At 57.5% G+C, this 20,814-nt stretch overlaps 1 protein-coding gene across 1 annotated transcript; it reads left to right on the top strand.

Annotated features, from left to right (window-relative positions):
- The first annotated feature begins 16,318 nt into the window (after positions 1-16,318).
- Positions 16,319-20,600, top strand: LOC138843736 (G-protein coupled receptor 183-like). Its single transcript, XM_070048520.1, has 3 exons — positions 16,319-16,426; positions 18,483-18,581; positions 19,548-20,600. Exons 1-3 carry the CDS (start codon positions 16,319-16,321, stop codon positions 20,598-20,600), a joined length of 1,260 nt encoding a protein of 419 aa, XP_069904621.1.
- Positions 20,601-20,814: the final 214 nt, after the last annotated feature.

Here is a 20,814-nt window from a genome sequence, read left to right on the forward strand (position 1 = left end):
CGCGGGAAGTTCCTGCTTCTCTGCCGTCTACACTGGGAGACGCACACCCGTGAGGAGGGATTTTTCTGGTCAAAGGAAAGTCCTGTGTCCTTGTGCGCACTCCTTTATAGAGCCTAAAAAAGCCAGCTCAAATGTCACCTCCCCGCGAGAGGCTGCGGCAGGTCCTCCCACGCCCCCGACCTGAATCACGCAGCCTGCGGTTCTCTGCTGGCTCAGCTGCTGGGGCCTCTGCCTGGGTCTCTGGATCTCACCCAAGACCACGATGGGTCTCTGGATCTCACCCAAGACCACCGATGTCAGGCCCAAGAAGGCGCTCCCTCAGCGTGCCCTGGGGCTGAATGACAGGGCCGGAGACCCCGCCTTCAGCCCGATCCCTGAGACCAGCGCCCCCACACGCGTTCTTACTCCATGGATTTCGAAGTAGCAACACGTGCATGGCGCGTTTTGAGAGATCAGCAACAACTAAAGCGAGGAATGGGAACGTCTACTAACGGGGCTGTTCACACAGGGAGAGGCCCGCCCGCCTGCAGCTGGAGGCGGATGGACGCAGAAGTGTTTTCTCCCATGTAAGCTCTCGGATGGCTCCTCTCACTTAAGTAAAACCTCCCTTCCGCTCTCACCGCTGCGACACCAGGACACGAACTTGGACTCAACAAACCAGTTGTCCAGTTTTCCCTGCAACAGCGCCCCCTGCCGTGTGGTGCCGTCAGCGCCCACCCCTCCACCTGCGCGGGGGTCCCCATCCCCAGGCAGCCCAGGGCTCCGCAGGGACTCCCAGCACAGGCCCCCGGAGCCCCTGGGGCGTTCTCCCCCAGACACTGGCTGCCCCACGCCAGGGCTTGTTTCTAGTCTTTTGTTCCTTCGCCCAGGCACTGCCCGAGGTCTAGCTGGCCGCCTCCTTCCTTCTTCGCCGCCTAGCACCTGGCCAGCCTCGCTCTGCCAGCTCCTCAGCGGGACACAGGTCCCTGCCGACAGGTCCCTGTCAAGCTGTTTAGCGCAGAATTCCTGGCACACCCACACCCAGAACTCTCCACAAAGTTCACTTTGACGCATTCAGACCCTTGCAAAAAGTCCGTGGAAAATGTGTATTATGAAAAAGCTATGCGAGGATGTCAATATTTGGCTTTTAACCAAAGTAAGCTTTTCATTACATTTTCATGACCCTTTTGAAGTGCGGGTGTTCACCAACATGTCCTTGGTCTTCTTGCTAGGCAGGCTGTTAGAGATTAGCCGACGTGTGTGAGAGCGGTCGGAGGAAGCACACAGCAGGCTGCAGCAGCCTTGGCAAGCACGCTGGGGACGCCGCCCAGTGTCCACCCTACAAAGTCCGGCCCGGACCCCAGCAATTTTACAGGTGGCCCCCGCCTTTCCCCAAGGAAGCCTCCCTCAGGGAATCTTCTGCCCAGTGCCAGATGCGCTCCCCAGACTGGTTTGTCCGAGACAAGAGGGTGGGGTGGGGAGGAGAAACAGCGGGAAGAACCGGACCCCATTTCCTTACAAGCTCACACCCAAATACAGACTGCACCCTCGTCTCGTCTGGGATGCCCACCTGGCCTGCCTGGATTCTTTCTTGCACAAAGACAAGACCCTCTGTTCCACCATCTCCACCAATGCCATTGCACAGAGTCAAGTGTTCTTTGAAGATCTTTGCTGCTTTGGGATTCTCCCCACTGATGGACCCTCTTCGGGGGTCCCTAGCTGTCACAATGGCTTCTTTCTTCTCACCTCTGGCCACTGCACATTCGGGGGGATTTGGTGCAGCCCAGAGTTCCCGAGGAGTCTTTGTCCCATGAGGACCCTGGGCCAAGCGCAGGTCCTCCAGGGCAAGTCGGGTCTCTGCAGCCCTGCCAGGGCCGCCGCAGGGAACCTGTGGATATCGGCATAAACCTCCGCCTCGGGCTGGGTGCTGTGGGGACACACGATGAGTGACACCAGCTACGGTTACCTCAGCAGACACCTGTCCCAAAGCGTCTGACAAAACTGGACATAGTTCACAGAACTCTCAGTCAGCCGAGCGAGAAGGCCCTGTTCCTACTGTGCGAGGAACGTGGAGACAGCTGTAGACCGTGGCAGCACGACTCGCCACTTCCCTTCCCCCTCCTGCGCCCCCACCCCGCCCCGCACCTGGGTCCTCGCCAAAAGGGCACAGATGCTACAGAGAGCAAAATAAAATAAAAACAAAGCGGTCACGATTGCAGGGGAAGTGATGATACACCTCGAAAACTCAGGACACTGATGACAGCTGCTGGGAGACACTGGGAAGGTGGGGCATGCAAGATCAATACAAAAATCAGGGGCTTTCACACCCATCCGAGTGGCTACTATACAACAGAACCAAATCATGAGAGCCGGTGAGGACGTGGAGGTCACAATCCCATGTAAAATGCTACAGCCACTTCTGGCAAAGTGTGGCACTTCCCCAGAAAACTCTACCTGAAGTCACCACGTGGCCAGCAATTCCTCTTGTGCGTGTGCATTTAAAAGCACGCAAAGCAGGAACTGGAAGAGCGCATCGTACGCCCGTGTTCCCGGCAGCCTGGTTCATAAGGCGGCAGCGAGTCAAGCATTGGTTGACGGAGGAATGGATACACGAGATGTAGTTGGTGAACACCGTGGAACATTATTTGTCCTTAAGAAGGAAGAATCAGGGCTGGCGCTGTGGCTTAGTGTTGCCAGCATCCCAGATGGGCACCGGTCTGAGTCCCGGCTGCCCCACTTCTGATCCAGCTCCCTGCTCATGCGCCTGGGAAAGCAGTGGAGGATGGCCCAAGTGCTTGGGCCCCTGCACCCGCGTGGGAGACCTGGAGGAAGCTCCTGGCTCCTGGCTTCAGCCTGGCCCCGCCCCTGGCTGTTGCAGCTGTCTGGGGAGTGAATCAGCAGATGGAAGATCCAACTCTGATTTTCAAAAAAAAAAAAAAAAAAAAAATTTAAACTCGCAGAGACTGAAAGTCAGTGGTGGGTGCACCGTTTCTGGGATGATAAAAACATTCTAGCAGGCCGGTGCTGTGGCGCAGTGGCTTCACGTCCCACCCTGCAGCGCCGGCATCTCATATGGGCGCTGATTTGAGTCCCGGCTGCTCCACTTCCCATCCAGCTCTCTGCTATGGCCTGGGAAAGCAGCAGAAGATGGCCCAAGTGCTTGGGCCCCTGCACCCGTGTGGGAGACCTGGAGGAAGCTCCTGGCTTTGAATCAGCTCAGCTCCAGCCGTTGGGGCCATTTGGGGAGTGAACCAGTGGATGGAAGACCCCTCCTTCTCTTTTTCAAATAAATGAGTCTTTAAAATAAATTCTGAAGATGGATGTGGTGAAGTTTACATACTGGGAAAGCACTTACTATCATTTTTAAATGATTTTCAAATGGTACATCTTATGTGCATTTTACTAATCAATGATTTTCTTAGTAACTATTATCAAGTAGAAAATAGAAAGGGTAAAGGATATGACTTCTAAGAGCAACAAAATACAAACTAAAACAAGAACGAGACCACTGATGGTGAGACCGTAGTGATTAGAACAGGCACTACCCACATGAGCAAACCCGAGAAGGGGGCCCGGAATTCCCAGCCCCTCGACTTCTAAGAATCTCCCTGATTAAAAAAAAATGAGTGGGTGCGTGCACTGGGGGACGTGTCCAAGGAGGCCCCGAGAGGCAGCACTGAGCACAGTGGACGCGTCCATTCATAGCAAGGGGGGTGATGAGACGATCTTGGGGATATGCTGAACAGCGCGTTCCACCTTAGCTCCTCAAGCATGACCTCATTTGTTTGTAAGCAGCCAAAAGCCCCTACATAGAGGCGTGCTTACGCCTAGAGGCAAACACATGGGAAAGTGCCTCGAAGTATATGCACCAAACCATTGTTGTGGTTCGTCCCCGGGGACTTTTTTTAATGTTCTAGAAAATTAGGAAGGAAAAGATAATGATGTAGGGCTCATCAATGAATGGGAAAGAAGCAGGCTTGTCGGCCCTGCAGCAGCTGGCCTTGTACAAGTGTCCACCAGCAGAGCTATGGGAGCTATGGCTGCTGGCTCAGGGCTCCGGATGGGGCAGCACCTTGGGGTTTGCTGCAGCCCTTGTCTGTGGGGTCACGGTCAGGGTACAGGACATGAGGGACAAGAGCTCTGACTTCCTCGGTGGTTTCCAGAAGAGGGGGTTGGCCTGGGGCTCTTGGGGGGGGGACCAAGGCTCTGGGAGTACAGGGCCTCCCCCGCCCCCACAGCCCTCCAGTTGCTGTGGGTGTGTAGTAAGCATTAGCACGGTTGTCCTTGACATTGACCTTGGCTGCACCTTGGAATCACCTGGGAAGATGAAAAACTGGTGTTGCCTGATCCACAGGAGGCGAGTCTCATGTATGTGCTCTGAGGGTGGCGAAGCCATCAGAATTCAGTACGTAGACTTAGGGGCACAGGAATCTTCCAGGCTCTTCCGTAATTCCGTGATTGCTCCAAGATGCTACCCAAGCTAGCCACTCCCAACGCACGCCCCGAACATTTGAAATGAAATACAAGCATTTTTTTAACTTTTGACGGAGCCGACTCCTGCTCACCATCCTATGCCACTGTGATCTTTTTAAACTGCTGTCCAGCACATGTCCGGGTCAGGACCAGTGCACCACGCGTGCTGTTTCAGCCTCCCAGGCCTGAAGCCTCGCCTGTGCCAACCTCTCTGAAACACCTTCCTCCTCTGTCGGTCACAATCCAAGGCCCGAGAACACACTGCTGAGCAATGAAGGTTACAGACCACAGAGAGCTGCACCCTGCAACACGGGCTTCAGGGACTCAATGTCCAGCCGAAGAAGCCAGGCACCACAACCACCTCTGGTACCACCGCACTCACGAGAAACGTCCAGAAAGAGCCAAGGTACATGAAGCAGATCAGGGGTTGGTTGGGACTGGGATAGAATGGGGAGCAACGGTGAACGGACGCAAGGGAGATTTGGGGTGATGGGAGAGCTCAGGATGGGACGGCGGCACTGGATGTGTAAGTCTGCATTTCTTTTTCTTTTTCTTTTTTTTTTTTTCAAGATTTATTTATTTAATTGAGAGGCGGAGTTACAGAGAGGGAGAGACAGAGATAGAGGTCTTCCATCTGCTGGTTCACTCCCCAAATGGCTGCAACGGCCGGAGCTGGGCTGATCTGAAGCCAGGAAGCCCAGAGCTTTCTCTGGGTCTCCCACGCGGGTACAGGGGACCAAGCATTGGGGCCACCTTGCACTGCTTTCCCAGGCCATGGAAGAGCTGGACAGGAAGACATGAACCAGGACATGAACCGGCGCCCATATGGGACGCTGGCACCGGAGGCAGAGGCTTAGCCTACCACGCCACAGCGCTGGCCCCACAAGTCTGCATTTCCTTCGCATCTGACCGTCTCCAAAAAAACCTACAGTTTAAGTAAAACCAGTGGGTGTTTGTGAACACAGCCTGGACCCCAGAATCTGTCTGCGGCCGTAGCTGGTGCTGGGGGAAAGCGACACTCGTGCCCCGTCCCGGGGTCATGGAGGGATGGTGCTTCTATCCCAAGCCACTGGGAAGGCAGTGCCGGGGTCTGTCCTAGGGTGGGACCTCACCCGGTGGTGCATGGTGAGACACTGCCGGCTGGTGGCGGCTCTGGAACATAGACCCCAGGAGGCCAGGATCCCCGGATCCCCTTCCTGCCATGGCTGTTCTGGGGGGACTTGGGGTTGAGGCTGGAGCTGGGATATGGGAAGCCAGCCTGCAGAGCTTGGGCACCGTGCCCTGGTTTTGCGGGGCTTCGGAAGAGGCTGGGAAAGTTTCTGGCGGGGGTGGGGTCTGCCTTTGAACTGTCCCCTGAAAAGCCCCGCCAGGGCCCTACAGGTGGAGACAGGCGGGTGTTCGTGGAACACTTCCTCCTCCCGGCCGCCCCCTCCCCTCTGAGCTCCACTCTATTTATAGTGCTTCCTCCCCGGCTCCACACATGAAAAGTGATCTTGAGACACAAACGAGAAAAAAGACTGAAAAATGTCAAACCGCAGGTCCTTTCCCCATTCTTCTTTTAAATTTCTAGGTTTGCACTATTCCTGGTTGACCCCACAGCACAGGGTCAGATGGGTGCCACTGGGTTACGCGGGAGGTGCTGGCTGCTGGCACCTCCTGTAGCCTGTTGGGGACTCACTCAAGGGACGAGGAGGTCGAGGCCCTCTGTCCCCAGTGGAGGGCCACAGAGATACGCCTGCAGACAGCGGCGTGGGAGCCGGACACACACTGCATGGGGGCTCCAGGTCGCGTTCCGGCCCCAGCTCTGGCCGGTGCACCGCCTGGGCCCCCCCCCCCCCCGTGTTCCCCACTCTGTGAATGGAAAGGACCGGGGCAGATCCCTGGCTCACAAACGCTTTTTTGACCCAGAGCGCAAACAATGGAAACAAAAGTTTCATTGAAAAGGATGCCCACTAGATGCATTTTCTTGTCTATTCGCATTCATTTTCTTATTTAATTAAAATTTCTGGCCATGACCCAGTGAAATGCTCCCCAAATCCATCCAGATGGCCAAAAAAGAAAAACTGTATGTCTATTTTACCACAAAGCACCATCATCACCATCATTATTATTTAAAGACCAACGCAGGGTAAGGGCCGAGCCCTGTGGTTAAACGCTGGTCAAGATGGCTGCTTCTCACGGGAGGGGAGCACCTGGGCTTGATTTCCGGCCCTGCTCCTGACCCCAGCTTCCGCTAACGCAGACCCCGAGAGGCAACGGAGATGGCTCGAGGAAGCAGGTTCTTGCTCAAGGAATCAGGGAGACCGGACTGCACTCCCAGCCTCTGACATTCGGGAACGAATCACAGGACGGGCAAGTCCTCTCCCTCTCCACCCTTCCTTCCCCTCTCCCTGCCTCTCAAATAACTAAATAAAAAAATGTAAAAACAGAAAAAAAAGCAAACTGAAGAAACAAAAAATAAAACAAAAATCCAAGGTGGATTTTTAACCCAAAATTTAAAATCTTGACTACATAAACAGTTCTATAGTTATTTTTAAAAACAACTAATCGGGGGCTGGTGTTGTGGCATGGTGGGCATCCCATGTGGGCGCTGGTTCAAGTCGCGGCTGCTCCACTTCCTATCCAGCTCCCTGCTGGAAAAACAGTGCCTGGGAAAACAGTGGCGGTCAAGCGCTTGACCCCCATGGGAGACCCGGAGGAAGCTCCTGGCTCCTGGCTTTGAACTGGTGCAGCTCCGGCCCTGTTGGCCATTTGGGGGAGTGAACCAGCGGATGGAAGATCTCACATTCTCTGTCTCTCTCTGTAATTCTCCTTTCAAATAAATAAATAAATCTCTAAGAAAGCACAAAATAACTATTGTTCAATTACAGAGAAGTGTGTTTGATCAAACACCGAGTAGGCAAAAATTTTATATTCAGTGTATTTTTTTCCAAAACTTATATTCGCAGTGTTTTCTCTGTCGCTTCCTAACAAATCTAAGTAGCTGAGTGTCAGCCTCAGTACGGTGTACCCGGGCAGATCCATGCGCGCACAGGCTCAGCAAGGCGCGTGCGCAGGAAGGCTCGGCTGCGCTGTGCGTAGCAGCCCTGCCGAGAGCCAGCCAATGCCAAAGTGCAGGTCACACACACAGAGGAGACCTACAGCAGCGAGAACGCAGGCGCTCTGGCTAGTGACAGCACAGACCAGGCTCAGAGCCCGGTGCAACCACGTGGCCGTCATGTCAACTGAGAAAAGTCGCAGTGGGGTGACCTTGCTGAGCATGTCTGTGTGAGAACTGCCCACAGTGTTAGAGGAATCCTCTAACCCACTTTGCCTGAGCTGGGTCAAGGCCTTCACTCCAGGGGTCCTGCCCTGTCCATGGGGGCTGTGGCCCCCTGCACCCAGCTGCTCACCCTCGGGCCACACCCTCTCGGTCCTGTCATGTTCCCCACGACTGCCCTGTCTTCAGCCAACCTAAGCACCCAACTGCAGCTGTCCCTGGGTTTGCTGCGATAGCCACGCGTGCTTTTCTCTTGTCCGTTTGTCCTTTATTAGGCGTCGGCCGCGACCCTGGTGAGGAGTGAGGAAAGGTCCGACCTTTTCTCTTACACACTGAGACAAGCTCAAGCACAGGCGGCCAGCACTGCAAGTACATAGCCTGGGGCCGGCACTGTGGCACAGCGGATAAAGCCACCGCCTGCAGTGCCAGCATCCCATATGGGCGCCAGTTCAAATCCCAGCTGCTCCACTTCCGATCCAGCTCTCTGCTATGGTCTGGGAAAGCAGTGGAAGATGGCCCAAGTGCTTGGGCCCCTGTACCCTTGTGGGAGACCTGGAAGAGGCTCCTGGCTCTGGATCTGCCCAGCTCCGGCCTTTGCAGTCATCTGGGGAGTGAACCAGCAGATGGAAGACCTCTCTCTCTCTCTCTCTGTCTATGTCTCTAAGTCTGCCTCTCAGATAAATAACTAAAAAAAGAAAGAACACATCCTGAAAGATTCCATCTGTAGGAAGTAAAGACCAGGCAACACTCACCTAGGGCGTAGCGCTAACCTGGGGCTCAGAGACCACACGGGGCCCCTGGGTGCACAACGTATTCTACTTTCTGCTGGGGGTTACACGGGCGTGCTTGCTGTGTGAAAATGCGCTGGGGGTGTGGCCTCTCTGTGAGCACTGTCAAGGCTTGAACATGATATCCCCAAACACAGCACTGTGGCACGCGCAGGATTCGAAGCTGCAGGAGATCAAGACGACCCCAGAAGCTAGGAGGCTGCTCCCCCAAAGCGCTGCCTTAAAGGAGCTGTGAGCTGGGAGAGCGGGGACTTGCAGACGGCACCCGGCCAGGCGTGTCCATCCTGCGCCTGCAGGGTTGCGCTGCTGGACACGGCGGAGTCCCAGGCCAGGGACGCTCAGGGAGAGAGCGCGAGCCCAGGGATCTCCCTAGGACTTGCTCTTCCGACCCTCTCCTTGGGGCATTTTCTTGTGAAATGTTGGCCGAGCATCCGCGTGGCCCGGATCACTCCCACGGCATTTCCCTTGAGCGCTTGGTTGTCGCGGCAGGCACCTGGGTCTTGTCCCCGTGGCCTGAACCAAGCAAGGGTTTTTTCTCTTAAGGCTTTGATGGTGCCCAGCAGAGTGTACTCCACACGGGCGATGCGTGACTCACAATCACTGATTAAAAGAGAGGAAGAAGAAATGATCCCATTCCATTGTGACTTCCTCTCTCACGAAGGACACAGGAGAAGACACGGCAGCTCCAGCTAACTGAGGTTCTCCTGTTCTTTGGGTGTCACGTGGAAGTGGGAGGTACCTGTGCCATCTTTTTTTTTTTTTTTTTTTTTGACAGGCAGAGTGGACAGTGAGAGAGAGAGACAGAGAGAAAGGTCTTCCTTTGCCGTTGGTTCGCCTCACAATGGCTGCAGCGGCCGGTGCGCTGCGCTGATCCGAAGCCAGGAGCCAGGTGCTTCTCCTGGTCTCCCATGAGGGTGCAGGGCCCAAGCACTTGGGCCATCCTCCATTGCACTCCCTGGCCACAGCAGAGAGCTGGCCTGGAAGAGGGGCAACCGGGACAGAATCTGGCGCCCCGACAGGGACTAGAACCTGGGGTGCTGGCACCACAGGCGGAGGATTAGCCTAGTGAGCCGCAGCGCTGGCCCTGTGTCATCTTTTTTTAAAATTTATTTTTATTTGAAAGGCAGAGTTACAGAGAGAGAGGGAGTGACAGAGAGAAAGAGATCTTCTATCTGCTGGTTCACTCCCCAAATGGCTGCAACAGGCAAGGCTGGGCCAGACCAAAGCCGGGATTCTGGAACTCCATCCGGGTCTCCCACATGAGTGCAGGGGCCATTTTCTGCTGCTTTCCCAGGAGCATTAGCACGGAGCTGACTCAGAAGTGGAGCAGCCAGGACTCCAACCTATGGATGCCAGCTTCGCAGGCTGCGGCTTAACCCTCTGCACCCCTCCGCCAGCCCAGGTCTTCTTTTTCTTAAAGGGCACTTGTTTCAGGGGCGCCGGCAGGTACAGGGTGACTGGTTCACCTCTTAGACCTTGCTCTCCTCAGCTGCAGCCTGGGTGGGCTGGACAGGAGCTGGACCAGGTTGACTCTACCAGGCAGAGGGGCTTCTCCCCCCGTGTCATCCCCACGGTGAGCACTGCGTGGTTCTCAGTGACCTGTGGGTATCTCGACTTCCCATTCCACCTAACACCTCCCAGAAGTGTGTCCGAGTCCACAGCGGTCCCCCCCCCCCGCCCCCCGGGGCTGGCACGAGGCGATGCTCTATGAATCCTCACAGGAAGGCGGCTTTGGGGGAAGTGAGTTGTACAAAGCACTCAGGCCCCTGCCACCACTGCCCTGCACCAGCCTGCTCATCAGGCACCTCTTCCGTGGACCCCCGGCCCAGGCCTAGAGAGACCACAGTGAGCCAGAGCCTCCATACACAGACGTGGGAGGTGCCCCGGGATTACAAGGGGAGCAGCTAAAGGAGCTGGGAGAGTGGGAGCAGTCACGGAAGGCTGCCTGGAGGAGGACTAAGTCTTGGGAGGAGGGCCTGAGGGCAGGAGGAGGAGCCAGAGCTGCACCTGTCAGTCAGAGCCCGTTGTATGGGGCGGTGGCCAGTGACAACAGGAGGTAGCAGGTGTTTCAGAGGGAGGGAGGGGCCGTCGGCTGGTATTGCAGTGTCCGTTCCCAGCGCCAGGCTGGAGGCCACGTCCTTGGCCCCTGGAAGTCAGGCGCGGCCACGTGACCTGTAGCGGCCAATGAAACACGAGTGAATGCAGCCCGGCCGCTTCCGGGGGCAGAGTGGGACCTGCGCACGGTCCACCACACGCTCCCCTCCACTTCCGTGGCGGGCAATGTCTGTGAAACCGCTCTGCCCAGCCGGGAGCCTCCTCCCGGGTGCCCCTGGCACCCTCAACCCACGCCCTCGGCAGGGGGTCGTGCCTGTCCCTTCATTGGGGTCGCGCCTGTCCCCTCACTGTCTGCTGTGCCAGCAGGCGGGCCCTGTCCCCCTGCCTCACAGTGAGGTCTGGACGCCCAGCTGGGGGCTGGTGCTCGAGAGTGACAAAATGGGGAGGGGCGTGGGGAGAGGAAAGACAGAAGCACATCATTCCCACCCCTGTCCACACCCCCCATCCATTTCCTCCACGACCTGTAAGACAGAGACAGCGAAAGCAGTGCCTTAGCGTGCAGCGATGCCCTGGGCTAACCCCCACCAGGGCCGCGGCAGCTCCTGGAACGCAGAGCACAGGGAGAGGGGGGCGCCCAGATCAAGGTGGGAATCCCTGCCTCCTGGAGCCGCCCACGGGCCCCGCCCGGCTCAGACAGCAGCCGGGGATTCCACGTGGCCCCGGCCCATGCACCCACAGCCCAGAGTGTGTGAGTCCTGCAGATCTGGCCAAGACTGCTCCCCGGCCGCCTCCCCGCCTCCAGCCCCTCCACTGCCTCCTTAAGTCTAAGTGCACCTGTCAGAAGCAGCGGGATCCTGGGGGCCTTGAGCAGACCACCCTCTGGGCCTGCCTTTCTCCATCCTTAGTGGGGGTGAGAGGGCTCCGTGTGGATGGAGTGAGATGAGCAGGTAGAGCGCCAGCGCTCTCACAGGTGCGCTCAGTCACAGGGGTCCTTAGTTGCGACAATCACTGTTCTGGGTCTCTGCCTCTCTGTGTTGACTGGTGCTGGTTCAAGGCCAGGCAGAAGGTGACCAATGCCAAGGGCAAAGAAGACCCAGGAAGCAGGACACACAGGAAGTCACAAGTTGGGGCCAAATCCCAGGCGGTAGGGAGGGACGCTTGCTTTGTTCAGGGCTGTGAGGAGGTGGGAGCGAGGGAGGGGAGGGGGCTGCCTGGTAGGGGGGCCCCTGGAACACAAGCGGGTTCCTGGCAGCCAAGTTTGCAGCCTCGTCTCCGCGGTTAAGCACAAAGCTCTAGGAATGGCCACAGACCCCTCAGGGGTAGCCGGTGCACTGCTTCCTGGAGCGTTGGTTTACACATGCTCAAAGTGAAACGGGACATTTCAAAAGACCTAGAATACAGCAGGGTTATCAAAGGTCAGAGTGGAGTTTTGCCACAATGTTACATACCTGCTTCATTCACTGTGACGTGTCTAGTAGTGACAGTGATTTCAAAGTAGCGACACGTGTGAACAATACCTCAAGGTACCTGTGTCACCGGCAAGGTGTGGCCTCTCTCCGTGACAGTCCCACTTCCCGCCACAGCGGCTGGCTGCTAGCATCCATGCTCAAAGGCCACATTTCCCCTGGCGTCTGGAGGAAAGAGGTCTGTCTGTTTGTTTGTTTAAGGATTTATTTATTTATTTTAAAGGCAGATTTACAGAGAGAGGGGGAGAGACAGAGAGAAAGATCTCCATCTACTGGTTCACTCCCCAAATGGCTACAACAGCCAGGGCTGGGCCAGGTGAAGCCAGGAGCCAGGAGCTCCTTCCGGGTCCCGCATGTAGGTACAGGGACCCAAGGACTTGGGCCATTTTCTGCTGCTTCCCCAGGTGCATTAGCAGGGAGCTGGATTGGAAGTGGAGCAGCCAAGAATTGAACCGGTGCCCACATGGATGCTGGTGTCGCCAGTGGCGGTTTTACCCACTACGCCACAACACCAGCCCCAAGGTCATCTTTTCCCATTCAGGACCCCAGACCTCCTGCGTTCTGGACCCCTAGACTGGACACTGGCCCTCATATCCTCCCCCCAGCTGCTTGTTATATAAAAGGGGCAGCAGCAGTTTGTACCCCTGAGGAACTCACCCCCTGGCTGCACACAAAACTGACACTCACCAAGACAACGGGGTGTCGGGTGGTGGCACCGCCAGGCAGCCCAGAGAGGAGGGGTCGGGGGCTGCCGAGCCGGGGGCAGCGTCTGGTCTGACCCCAGGGGAAGCAGCCGGCGTGGGCAGCTGCTTCCAGGGTGGGTCAGAGGCCAGGCCGAGCACAGGTGCAGGGACTCCCCTCCGTGTGCCATGTGCTTGCCAATCATGTGAGCACCTGGGCTGACGGCGCGCTCCTGGCTCAAAGCTGCCACTCTGCAAGTGCTTAATGAACGCATGAGGAATCAATATAGTGTGTGTGTGTGGGGGGGGTGTGTCCTACAATTTCCTGCCGTTCTTGGGCCTTCTAGGTCTCTCCTTTTTTTTCTTTTTTAAAAATGTATTTATTTTACTCGGAAGTCAGAGTTACACAGAGAGAAGGAGAGAGAGAGAGAGAGAGAGAGAGAGAGATAGGGAGAGAGAGAGAAAGAGAGAGAGAGAGATCTTCTATCTGCTGGTTCACTCCCCAGATGGCCGCAACAGCCGGAGCTGCGCTGATCCGGAGCCAGGAGCCAGAAGACTCCTCCCTGTCTCCCAAGCAGGTGCAGGGCCCAAGCACTTGGACCATCTTCTACTGCTTTCCCAGGCTAGAGAGCTCTATCGGAAGTGGAGCAGCCGGGACTAGAACTGGCGCCCATATGGGATGCCAGCACTAAAGGCGGTGGCTTTACCCACTACACCACAGCACCAGGCCCTAGATCTCTCCTTTTAGCAGGAGCATCCTGGACGCCTGGAGGACACGCACGGTGTTTTTGGTGGATTCTGGGGACTGCCCCAGCTCTTCTTTCTGGGGGTGGGGGAGGTGGGGCAGTTTAGGGTAAAAAGTTATGGTAAGGTAGATACTTTTTTGAGGTTCTTTTTAAATGTATTTGAAAGGTAGAGTTACCGAGAGGTAGAGACAGACAGACAGACACACACACACAGAATCTTTCATCTGCTGGTTCACTCCCCCGCAAGGCTGCAGCACCTAGGACTGAGCCAGACGGAAGCCAGGAGCCAGGGGCTCCATCCAGGTCTCCCACATGGATGGTGGGGGTTCAGAAGAGGCCCCAGGAGAAAGCAGGCCACTCCCAGCTCCAGGACAGTGGCTGAGCGGGGAGGCAGTCTTGATCGCCGGAGGTGTTGATGCGGTTGCTCGGCCAGCGGAGCCGAGGGAAAGCCACTGCCTGGGGAATGAGCAGAGAGGAGAGCGAGCAGCTTCAGCCTCTGCCTCCCCCGCTGGGAGGGGGCGGTGTTATTGGCAGCGCAGCCCCTTGCCCGGATCCCAAAGCCCAGGAGACACAGAGCCAGGGTGCAGTCCCCCATCCACCTGCGCGCTCGGGGCTGAGCCTCTGGGCTCCCCAGACAGCACCTCCAGCCTGACTCAACTCAAGGCACCCTCAAGGGGGCTGAATGGCAGCTTGGTTGTCACATCTCAGCCTGGGGGTGAGGGGGGTGGGGCGTGGCACAGGACCAGAGCTGAAAGGAGCCGGCCCCCTGGAGCGACTTGCTCCTCCTCTTACTGGGAGCCGCTGTAGAGGCCTGGGGACCCCGAGCCGGCATCCTGTGGTCTGCCGGGAGATCGCCGGGCTGACGCCTCGCGTTTTCCTTTGTTCTCTTCTGGGCAGCTCACCAGGACCCTCCCCGTTCCAGTCCGGGCGGAAGGCCAGGCCAGGCCTGAGGGACCAAGGCCAGGCCAGCCTCAGGTGGCTGAGCAGGACCTGCAGACGGGCACCTGCTGGGCCAAACCTGGGCGCCAACCTCAGAAGCCTTCCGGGAGTCCTGGCTTGTTCTTTCCGGGAGGCTGACAGACGCTGGCCAAGCTCCCGAGCAGGACACCCAGGGGTCCTCACGTCCTTGGTGGGGGGGGACGTGAGGGGCGGCTTTGTGCCCGGGAGGGGAGAGTCAAGGACACAGAGCAGGCTGAGGTGCATGCCTTCGGGCGCTGTGGGCCCAGAGTCCCTGAAACACAAGCCCCTAGGCGGCTCCAGGAGTGGCACCCCCGCCCCGCATTTGCATAAGCATCAATGGGTGGAGGAACAGGGCGCACCTGCTACCAGCACAGGGGACGGAGGTCGGGAGCCGGCCCTTCCCAGGGGGCTCTGTTTCTGTCCAGCCTGGTCCTCCCTGGACACCCTGCTGTGACAGCTCCCACCCATAGCTAAGGACAGACCAGTTGGGACTTTTCTGTGGCTGCCATTGAGGACCAGCCTGGTGAGCACTTGCTTTGTGCCAAGTACCAAGAAAAGGAAGTGGGCAGGGCAGTCCCTGAGGCTCAGGTTGGCCGAAGGAGCAGAGGTCACTGTGGCAAGGACAGGCTGAGCGTTCCCTGCCCCCTACCCCCGAGGGGGAGGGGCCGCCACATGGGCAGCCAGCGGGGAGGTTGAGGAAGGCACCGAGGGCCAACCCCGAGGCCGGAGCTTGAGGGCCTGGCAGGGCCAAGGCTGGGAGGCGAAGTGTCCCGGGGCCGGCCCAGGAGGAGTCGAGGAAGGGGACTCTTGCCAAGGGTGTTGGTGGGACAGGAGCCCGTGAGTGCCGGAGGAGTAGCAGACGCAGTTTCCCCGCAGCCCTGGGACGGCCGCCCGCTCCGTGCGTGGCGCTCCGTGCGTTGACCTGCTCAGCTGAAGTTGCCCCCGGCAGCCGGCCGCTCTCCTCACCCACCGACCGGCTCAGGTTTGGAAGCCGCTCCCCTGCTGCCCCCCACCGGGCACGGCCTGGGGCAGGAAGGGAGGAGGAAGAAGAGGCTCCCTCTTGGTTGGGAGTTGGGGGAGCCCCTGGGAGACTGGGGCATTTACCCAGGGCGCTGCTTCTCCAAAGAGCCAGGGGCGTGTGGGTGCCAGGGAGGCAAACCCCAGCTGGGCAAGGAGGCCGGGAAGCAGAGTTTATGCAGGCACTATTGCAACAGCGGAGAGCTGGGGCAGCCTGGGCTCCCTTCCGCTACAAGAAGGGCCCAGGTGGGGCGGGGCGGGGATTCCCGCGGGGGGGGGGTCCTGTGAGCCCCCCTACCCTGCCCCACCAGGGCTCCTGCCGCAGGACCCCCGCAGGATCTCTGCAAACTGGCTCCGTGGCGGACTCCATACACTTGGGACGAGGACATCGCCAGGGCTCAGAGCCGGGCTTGGAGGGCACCTTTGTCAGTGTGTGTGTGCGTGTGTGTGTGCACAGGACGAAGAGTGGGAACAGAGTACTGTCTTTGATCAGCTTCAGATTTCCAGGCCCAGAGAGACACAGGCAAGGACTGTGGTCTGTGGGGCCAGTGGGGGCAGGTGGGGGCAGGTGGGGGCAGGTAGGGGCAGGTAGGGGCAGGTGGGGGCAGGTAGGGGCAGGTGGGGGCAGGTGAAGGAACGGGTCTCTCTGGAGCCCTCCCCTCCCCCGTCTTCTCTCCTCCTGGGCTCCCTGTCCTTGAAAGGTAGAGTGACACAGAGAGGGAGCGAGCGACAGAGAGAGGTCTTCCTTCAAATGGCTTCAATAGGCGGGGATGGGCCAGGCCCAAGCCAGGAGCCTGGAACTCCATCTGGGTCTCCCATGTTTGTGGCGGGGGCCAAGCACTTGGGTCGTCTTCGAGTGGGACTGGAAGTGGAGCAGCTGGGACAGGGACGTCGCATGGCGGGCGGCTGTGGCACAGCCCTGCCCATTTCTCTAGCACCCATTTCTCCAGGGCACCCATTCTTCCTGTGTCAGGGCCTGGAGTCTCGGACAGACAACTTGCTTGTGAGAGAGTTGGCAAAGAACCATACAGAAGTAGCAAAGAGATACTTGCTGAGATTTACTGATTTCTTTGAAAGGCAGAGAGCATCAGAGAAAGAGGGAGAGACAGAGAGAAGGAGAGTTCTTCCACCTGCTGGTTCACTCCCTAAATGCCCACAACAGCCGGGACTGGGCCAAGGCAAAGCCAGGCACCAGAAACTCATTCGCTGCCTTCCTAAGAGGCTAGATTGAAAGCAGAGGAGCCAGGATTCGCACCTGCTCCCCAAGACGGGGTGCTGAAGTCCCATGTGGTGGTTTAACCCACTGTGCCTCAATACTGTCCATGCAAAGGTATAATTGCATGGGTTTTACCATACTTATTGTTGTAGAGTTGTTGTGCTTTTTAAAAATGACTTTTTAAAAAAGGATTCTTACTTTTTTTGTTTTCATTTTATTTGGAAGGCACAGAGACAGATACTGAGAGATCTTCCATCCACTGGCCCACTCCCCAAATGCCCCCAAGAGCTGGGGCTGGGTCAGGCCAAAGGCAGGAGCCCGGAACTCCAATCTGTGTCTCCTGGGTGGGTGGCGGGGACACATATTTGAGTCATCACCCACTTGTCCCCAGGGTGCCCACCAGCGGGAAGCTGGGTCAGAAGCCAGCACTCAAACCAGGTGTTCTGATCCGGGCTGTGGATGCCCCGGCAGCACCCCAACCACTGCTCCCCACACCCACCCCTAGGGTGCTCTTTTACTGTTAGGCCAAAGGAAAGGATAAAGAGCCCTACCAGATCTCATTTAGCAAGTATCACTGCACCCCTGATTTCCTCAAACAGTTCACAGCCCACAGACAGCAAAGCTGCTGCTCTTAGACACCTTCTGAATGTAACCAGTGGCTGGCACAGCACTTGAGAAATTCTGGAGAGAGTTAGAAAAGTGTCTTTTCATTTCCGTTTTCACAAAGCATACATATATATGATAATATATATATCCCATCTAATGCAGCATATCTTTCTATTGCTTTTTTATAAGATTTATCTATTTTTTAAAGATTTATTTATTTTTTGAAAGTCAGAGTTATACAGAGAGAGATGGAGAGGCAGGGAGAGAGAGAAAGAGGGAGAGAGAGAGAGAGAGAGAGAGGTCTTCCATCTACTAGTTCATTTTGGCCGGAGCTGAGCTGATCTGGATCCAAAGCCAGGAGCCAGGAGCTTCTTCCAGGTCTCCCACGCAGGTGCGAGGCCCAAGGACTTGGGTCATCTTCCACCGGTTTTCCAGGTCAAAGCACAGAGCTGGATCGGGAGTGGATCTGCCGGGATTTGAACTGGCACCCATAAGGGATGCCGGCACTGGAGGTGGCAGCTTTACCTGCTATGCCACAGTGCTGGCCCCCAAAATTTACCTATTTGAAAGCCAGAGCTACCGTGAGAGAGAGAGAATCTTCCACCTGCTGGTTCACTCCCCTCATGACCGCATTGGCCAGGACTATGCCAGGCTGAGGCCAGGAGCCAGGATCTTCCTCAGGATTTCCCACGTGGGTGCAGGGTCCAAGCAGCTGGGCCATCTTCTGCTGCTTTCCTAGACGCATTAGCAGGGAGCTGGGTGGGAAGTGGAGCAGCCGGGATTTGAACTAGCACCCCTATGGAATGTCGGTGTCACAGTCGGTAGCCCCACCAGTTACACGGCACGCTGGCCGCAGCATCTCTCCATCTCTGTATTTATGTCTACCTACGATGTAATCCAGCCCTGGTCTCTCCCTAGCCATCCATCCAGTCTGCGCTCAGAAGCCTCTTGGCTGCCCCTCTCTCTGCCTTCCAGCCCGACTGCCCTTCCTTGCCCTGTGAAGAGAGGCCCCTTCTCACCTTGCAGACCCAGACAGCAATTTCCAAGGCTGGGCTGACAAGAGGCACAGACTCCAGCAAGGCTCTCTGCCAGGAGGGCACGGCTGGGTCTGACCCAAGGGGGGCTGGAGGGGTCGTGGACCTGGGGCCCTTCTCATCAACATCTCACTGCACCTGTCAGCTCTTCTTGCCCTGACTCTGTGGCCCCGGCTCTAGGAGCTACAACGGCTCTCGAGCAGGCCACACCCATCAGCGATGAGAACGGGGAGACTGAGGATGGGCCGCACTGGTTTGTTCACTTTGTGCAAATTGTCAAGATGCGCTTTGATGACTTGCACGTATTTTTAAAAGATTGGTTTATTTGAAAGGCAGAGTTGTAGAGATGGAGGGAGAGACCTGAGAGAGAGATCTTCCATTTGCTGGTTTGCTCCCCGATTGGCTCCAATGACCTGGGCTGATCCAGGAACCAGGACCTCCATCAGGGCCTCCCACGTGGGTGCAGGGGTCCCAGCTCTCAGGCCATCTTCCACTGCTTTCCCAGGCACATTAGCAGGGTGCCACATTGGAAGTGATACAGCCAGGACTGTGACCAAGGTGCACATGGGATGGCAGTGCCTTAACCCACTGCACCACAATGCCAGACCCAATTTGCCCGTATTTTTGCATGTGTGTATTGTGGTGTAAAAATATGGCTGGGCCAGCATTGTGGCATAGCCAACAGAGCTGCCTCCTGCCTAGCTGGCATCCCAAATGGGCACCGGTTGCTCCACTTCTGATCCCTGCTAATGACCTGAGAGATCAGCAGAAGATGGCCCAAGTGCTTGTGACCCTGCACCCACATGGACACAGGAGACCTGGATGAAACTCCTGGCTTCAGCCTGGCCTAACCCCAGCTGTTGTGGCCATCTGGGGAGTCAACCTGCAGGAAGATACCTCTGTCTTTCTCTCTCTTCCCCTGTAACTTCTTTTAAAAAGATTTATTTATTTATTTGAAAGGCAGAGTTACACACACACAGAGAAGGAGAGGCAGAGGCACAGAGAGAGAGAGAAAGACAGAGAGAGAGAGAGAGGTCTTCCATCCACTGGTTCACTCCCCAGATGGCCACAATGGCCGGAGCTGGGCCGATTAGAAGTCAGGAGCTTCTTCCAGGTCTCCCACGTGGGTGCAGGGGCCCAAAGACTTGGGCCATCCTCTACTGCTTTCCCAGACACGTCACAGGGAGCTAGATTGGAAATGGAGCAGCTGGGACTAGAACCGGAATTAACCATCTCTATTCCAGAGGCGCGTTTTCTGTCTCCCCTAGGGCCTGAAGCAGATGGCCTCCACGCAGGCTGACCCAAGCAGCCTGCCCCTCAGCGCGGGCCTGTGCCTTCCTCACGTCCCGGGCCGGGCAGCCTGCCTGACGCTCTGCCTGTTCCACGCAGCCCTCCTGGTCCTTGGTGTCCTGGGGAACAGCCTGGCCCTTTGCCTCACCTGTCGAGGGGGCAAGAAGATCAACTCGGCAGGTGTCTACCTGGTCCACCTGGCCCTGTCCCACCTCCTGTGGACCTCAGCCCTGCCAGGAACGATCATCTACTACGCGCGGGGCTTCCATTGGCCGTTCGGGGACGGGCTGTGCAGGCTGACGGCGTTCCTGGTCTACGCGAACACCTACGGGGGTGTCTACCTCAGCATGTGCCTGAGCGTGGACTGCTACCTGGCGGTGGTGCGCGCCCACGGGCGCCCGCGGCCCCGCAGCGCCCACCAGGCGGGGCTCGTCTGCGCCTCTGTGTGGGGCTTGGCGCTGCTGCAGACGGTGCCCTTGCTCTGGACCCCCCTGGCCAAGCCCGCGGCGGGCAAGCTGACCTGTGTGGAGCACGTGGGAGTGGAGCCCATCCTGGGGCTGCCCCTCCCGGCCCTGCTGACCTGCGCCATTGGCTTCTGCGGGCCCGTGAGCGTCATGCTCTTCTGCTACGTGGCGATTGCCTCGAAGCTGCGCCGGGAGGCCCGGGACAGCCCCAGGGCGCGCCGGCGGGGAGGGCCCCGGAGGGCCTGCCTGCTCTCCCTGCTGGTGCTGGTGGCGGTGGCGGTGTGCTTCGGGCCCTACCAGCTCCACCTCTTCCAGTTCATGGTGCGGGCGGCGCTGCGCCCGCCGTCCTGCGCCGAGCGGAGGGCGTTCGCGCGGACCCTGCAGCTCACCGCGGCGCTCAGGAACATGAGCTGCGGCCTTGACCCTGTCGTTTACTTCTTTGCATCCACGCGTGACAGGAAGTGGCTCCTGCGCGTTTTAAAGCTCAGAGCCTTCTCCTCCTCTGGCCCCGGGGAAAAGCTTCAGAATCAGGGCGGGAGGCTCCGGGTCCTGGACAGGGAGGTCTAACCTGTCGCTGACCACGGCTGAAGCTGGGGCACCCGGGCCTTGGGAGCAGGAAGCTGGTGCCATCTGCGGTGGGGGGTGGGGAGTAGGATCTTTAAGAAAAATTCCAAAAGAAGACGTACAGCTTGAGTGCTCCTTATCCAAAATGCTTGGGATAAGCATCTGGGGTTTGTTCTTGGATTTGGGAATATTTGCATATATGAGCTATCCGGGGAAT

Source organism: Oryctolagus cuniculus, chromosome 9 (genome assembly GCF_964237555.1).
Source record: "Oryctolagus cuniculus chromosome 9, mOryCun1.1, whole genome shotgun sequence".
NCBI lineage: Eukaryota > Metazoa > Chordata > Mammalia > Lagomorpha > Leporidae > Oryctolagus > Oryctolagus cuniculus.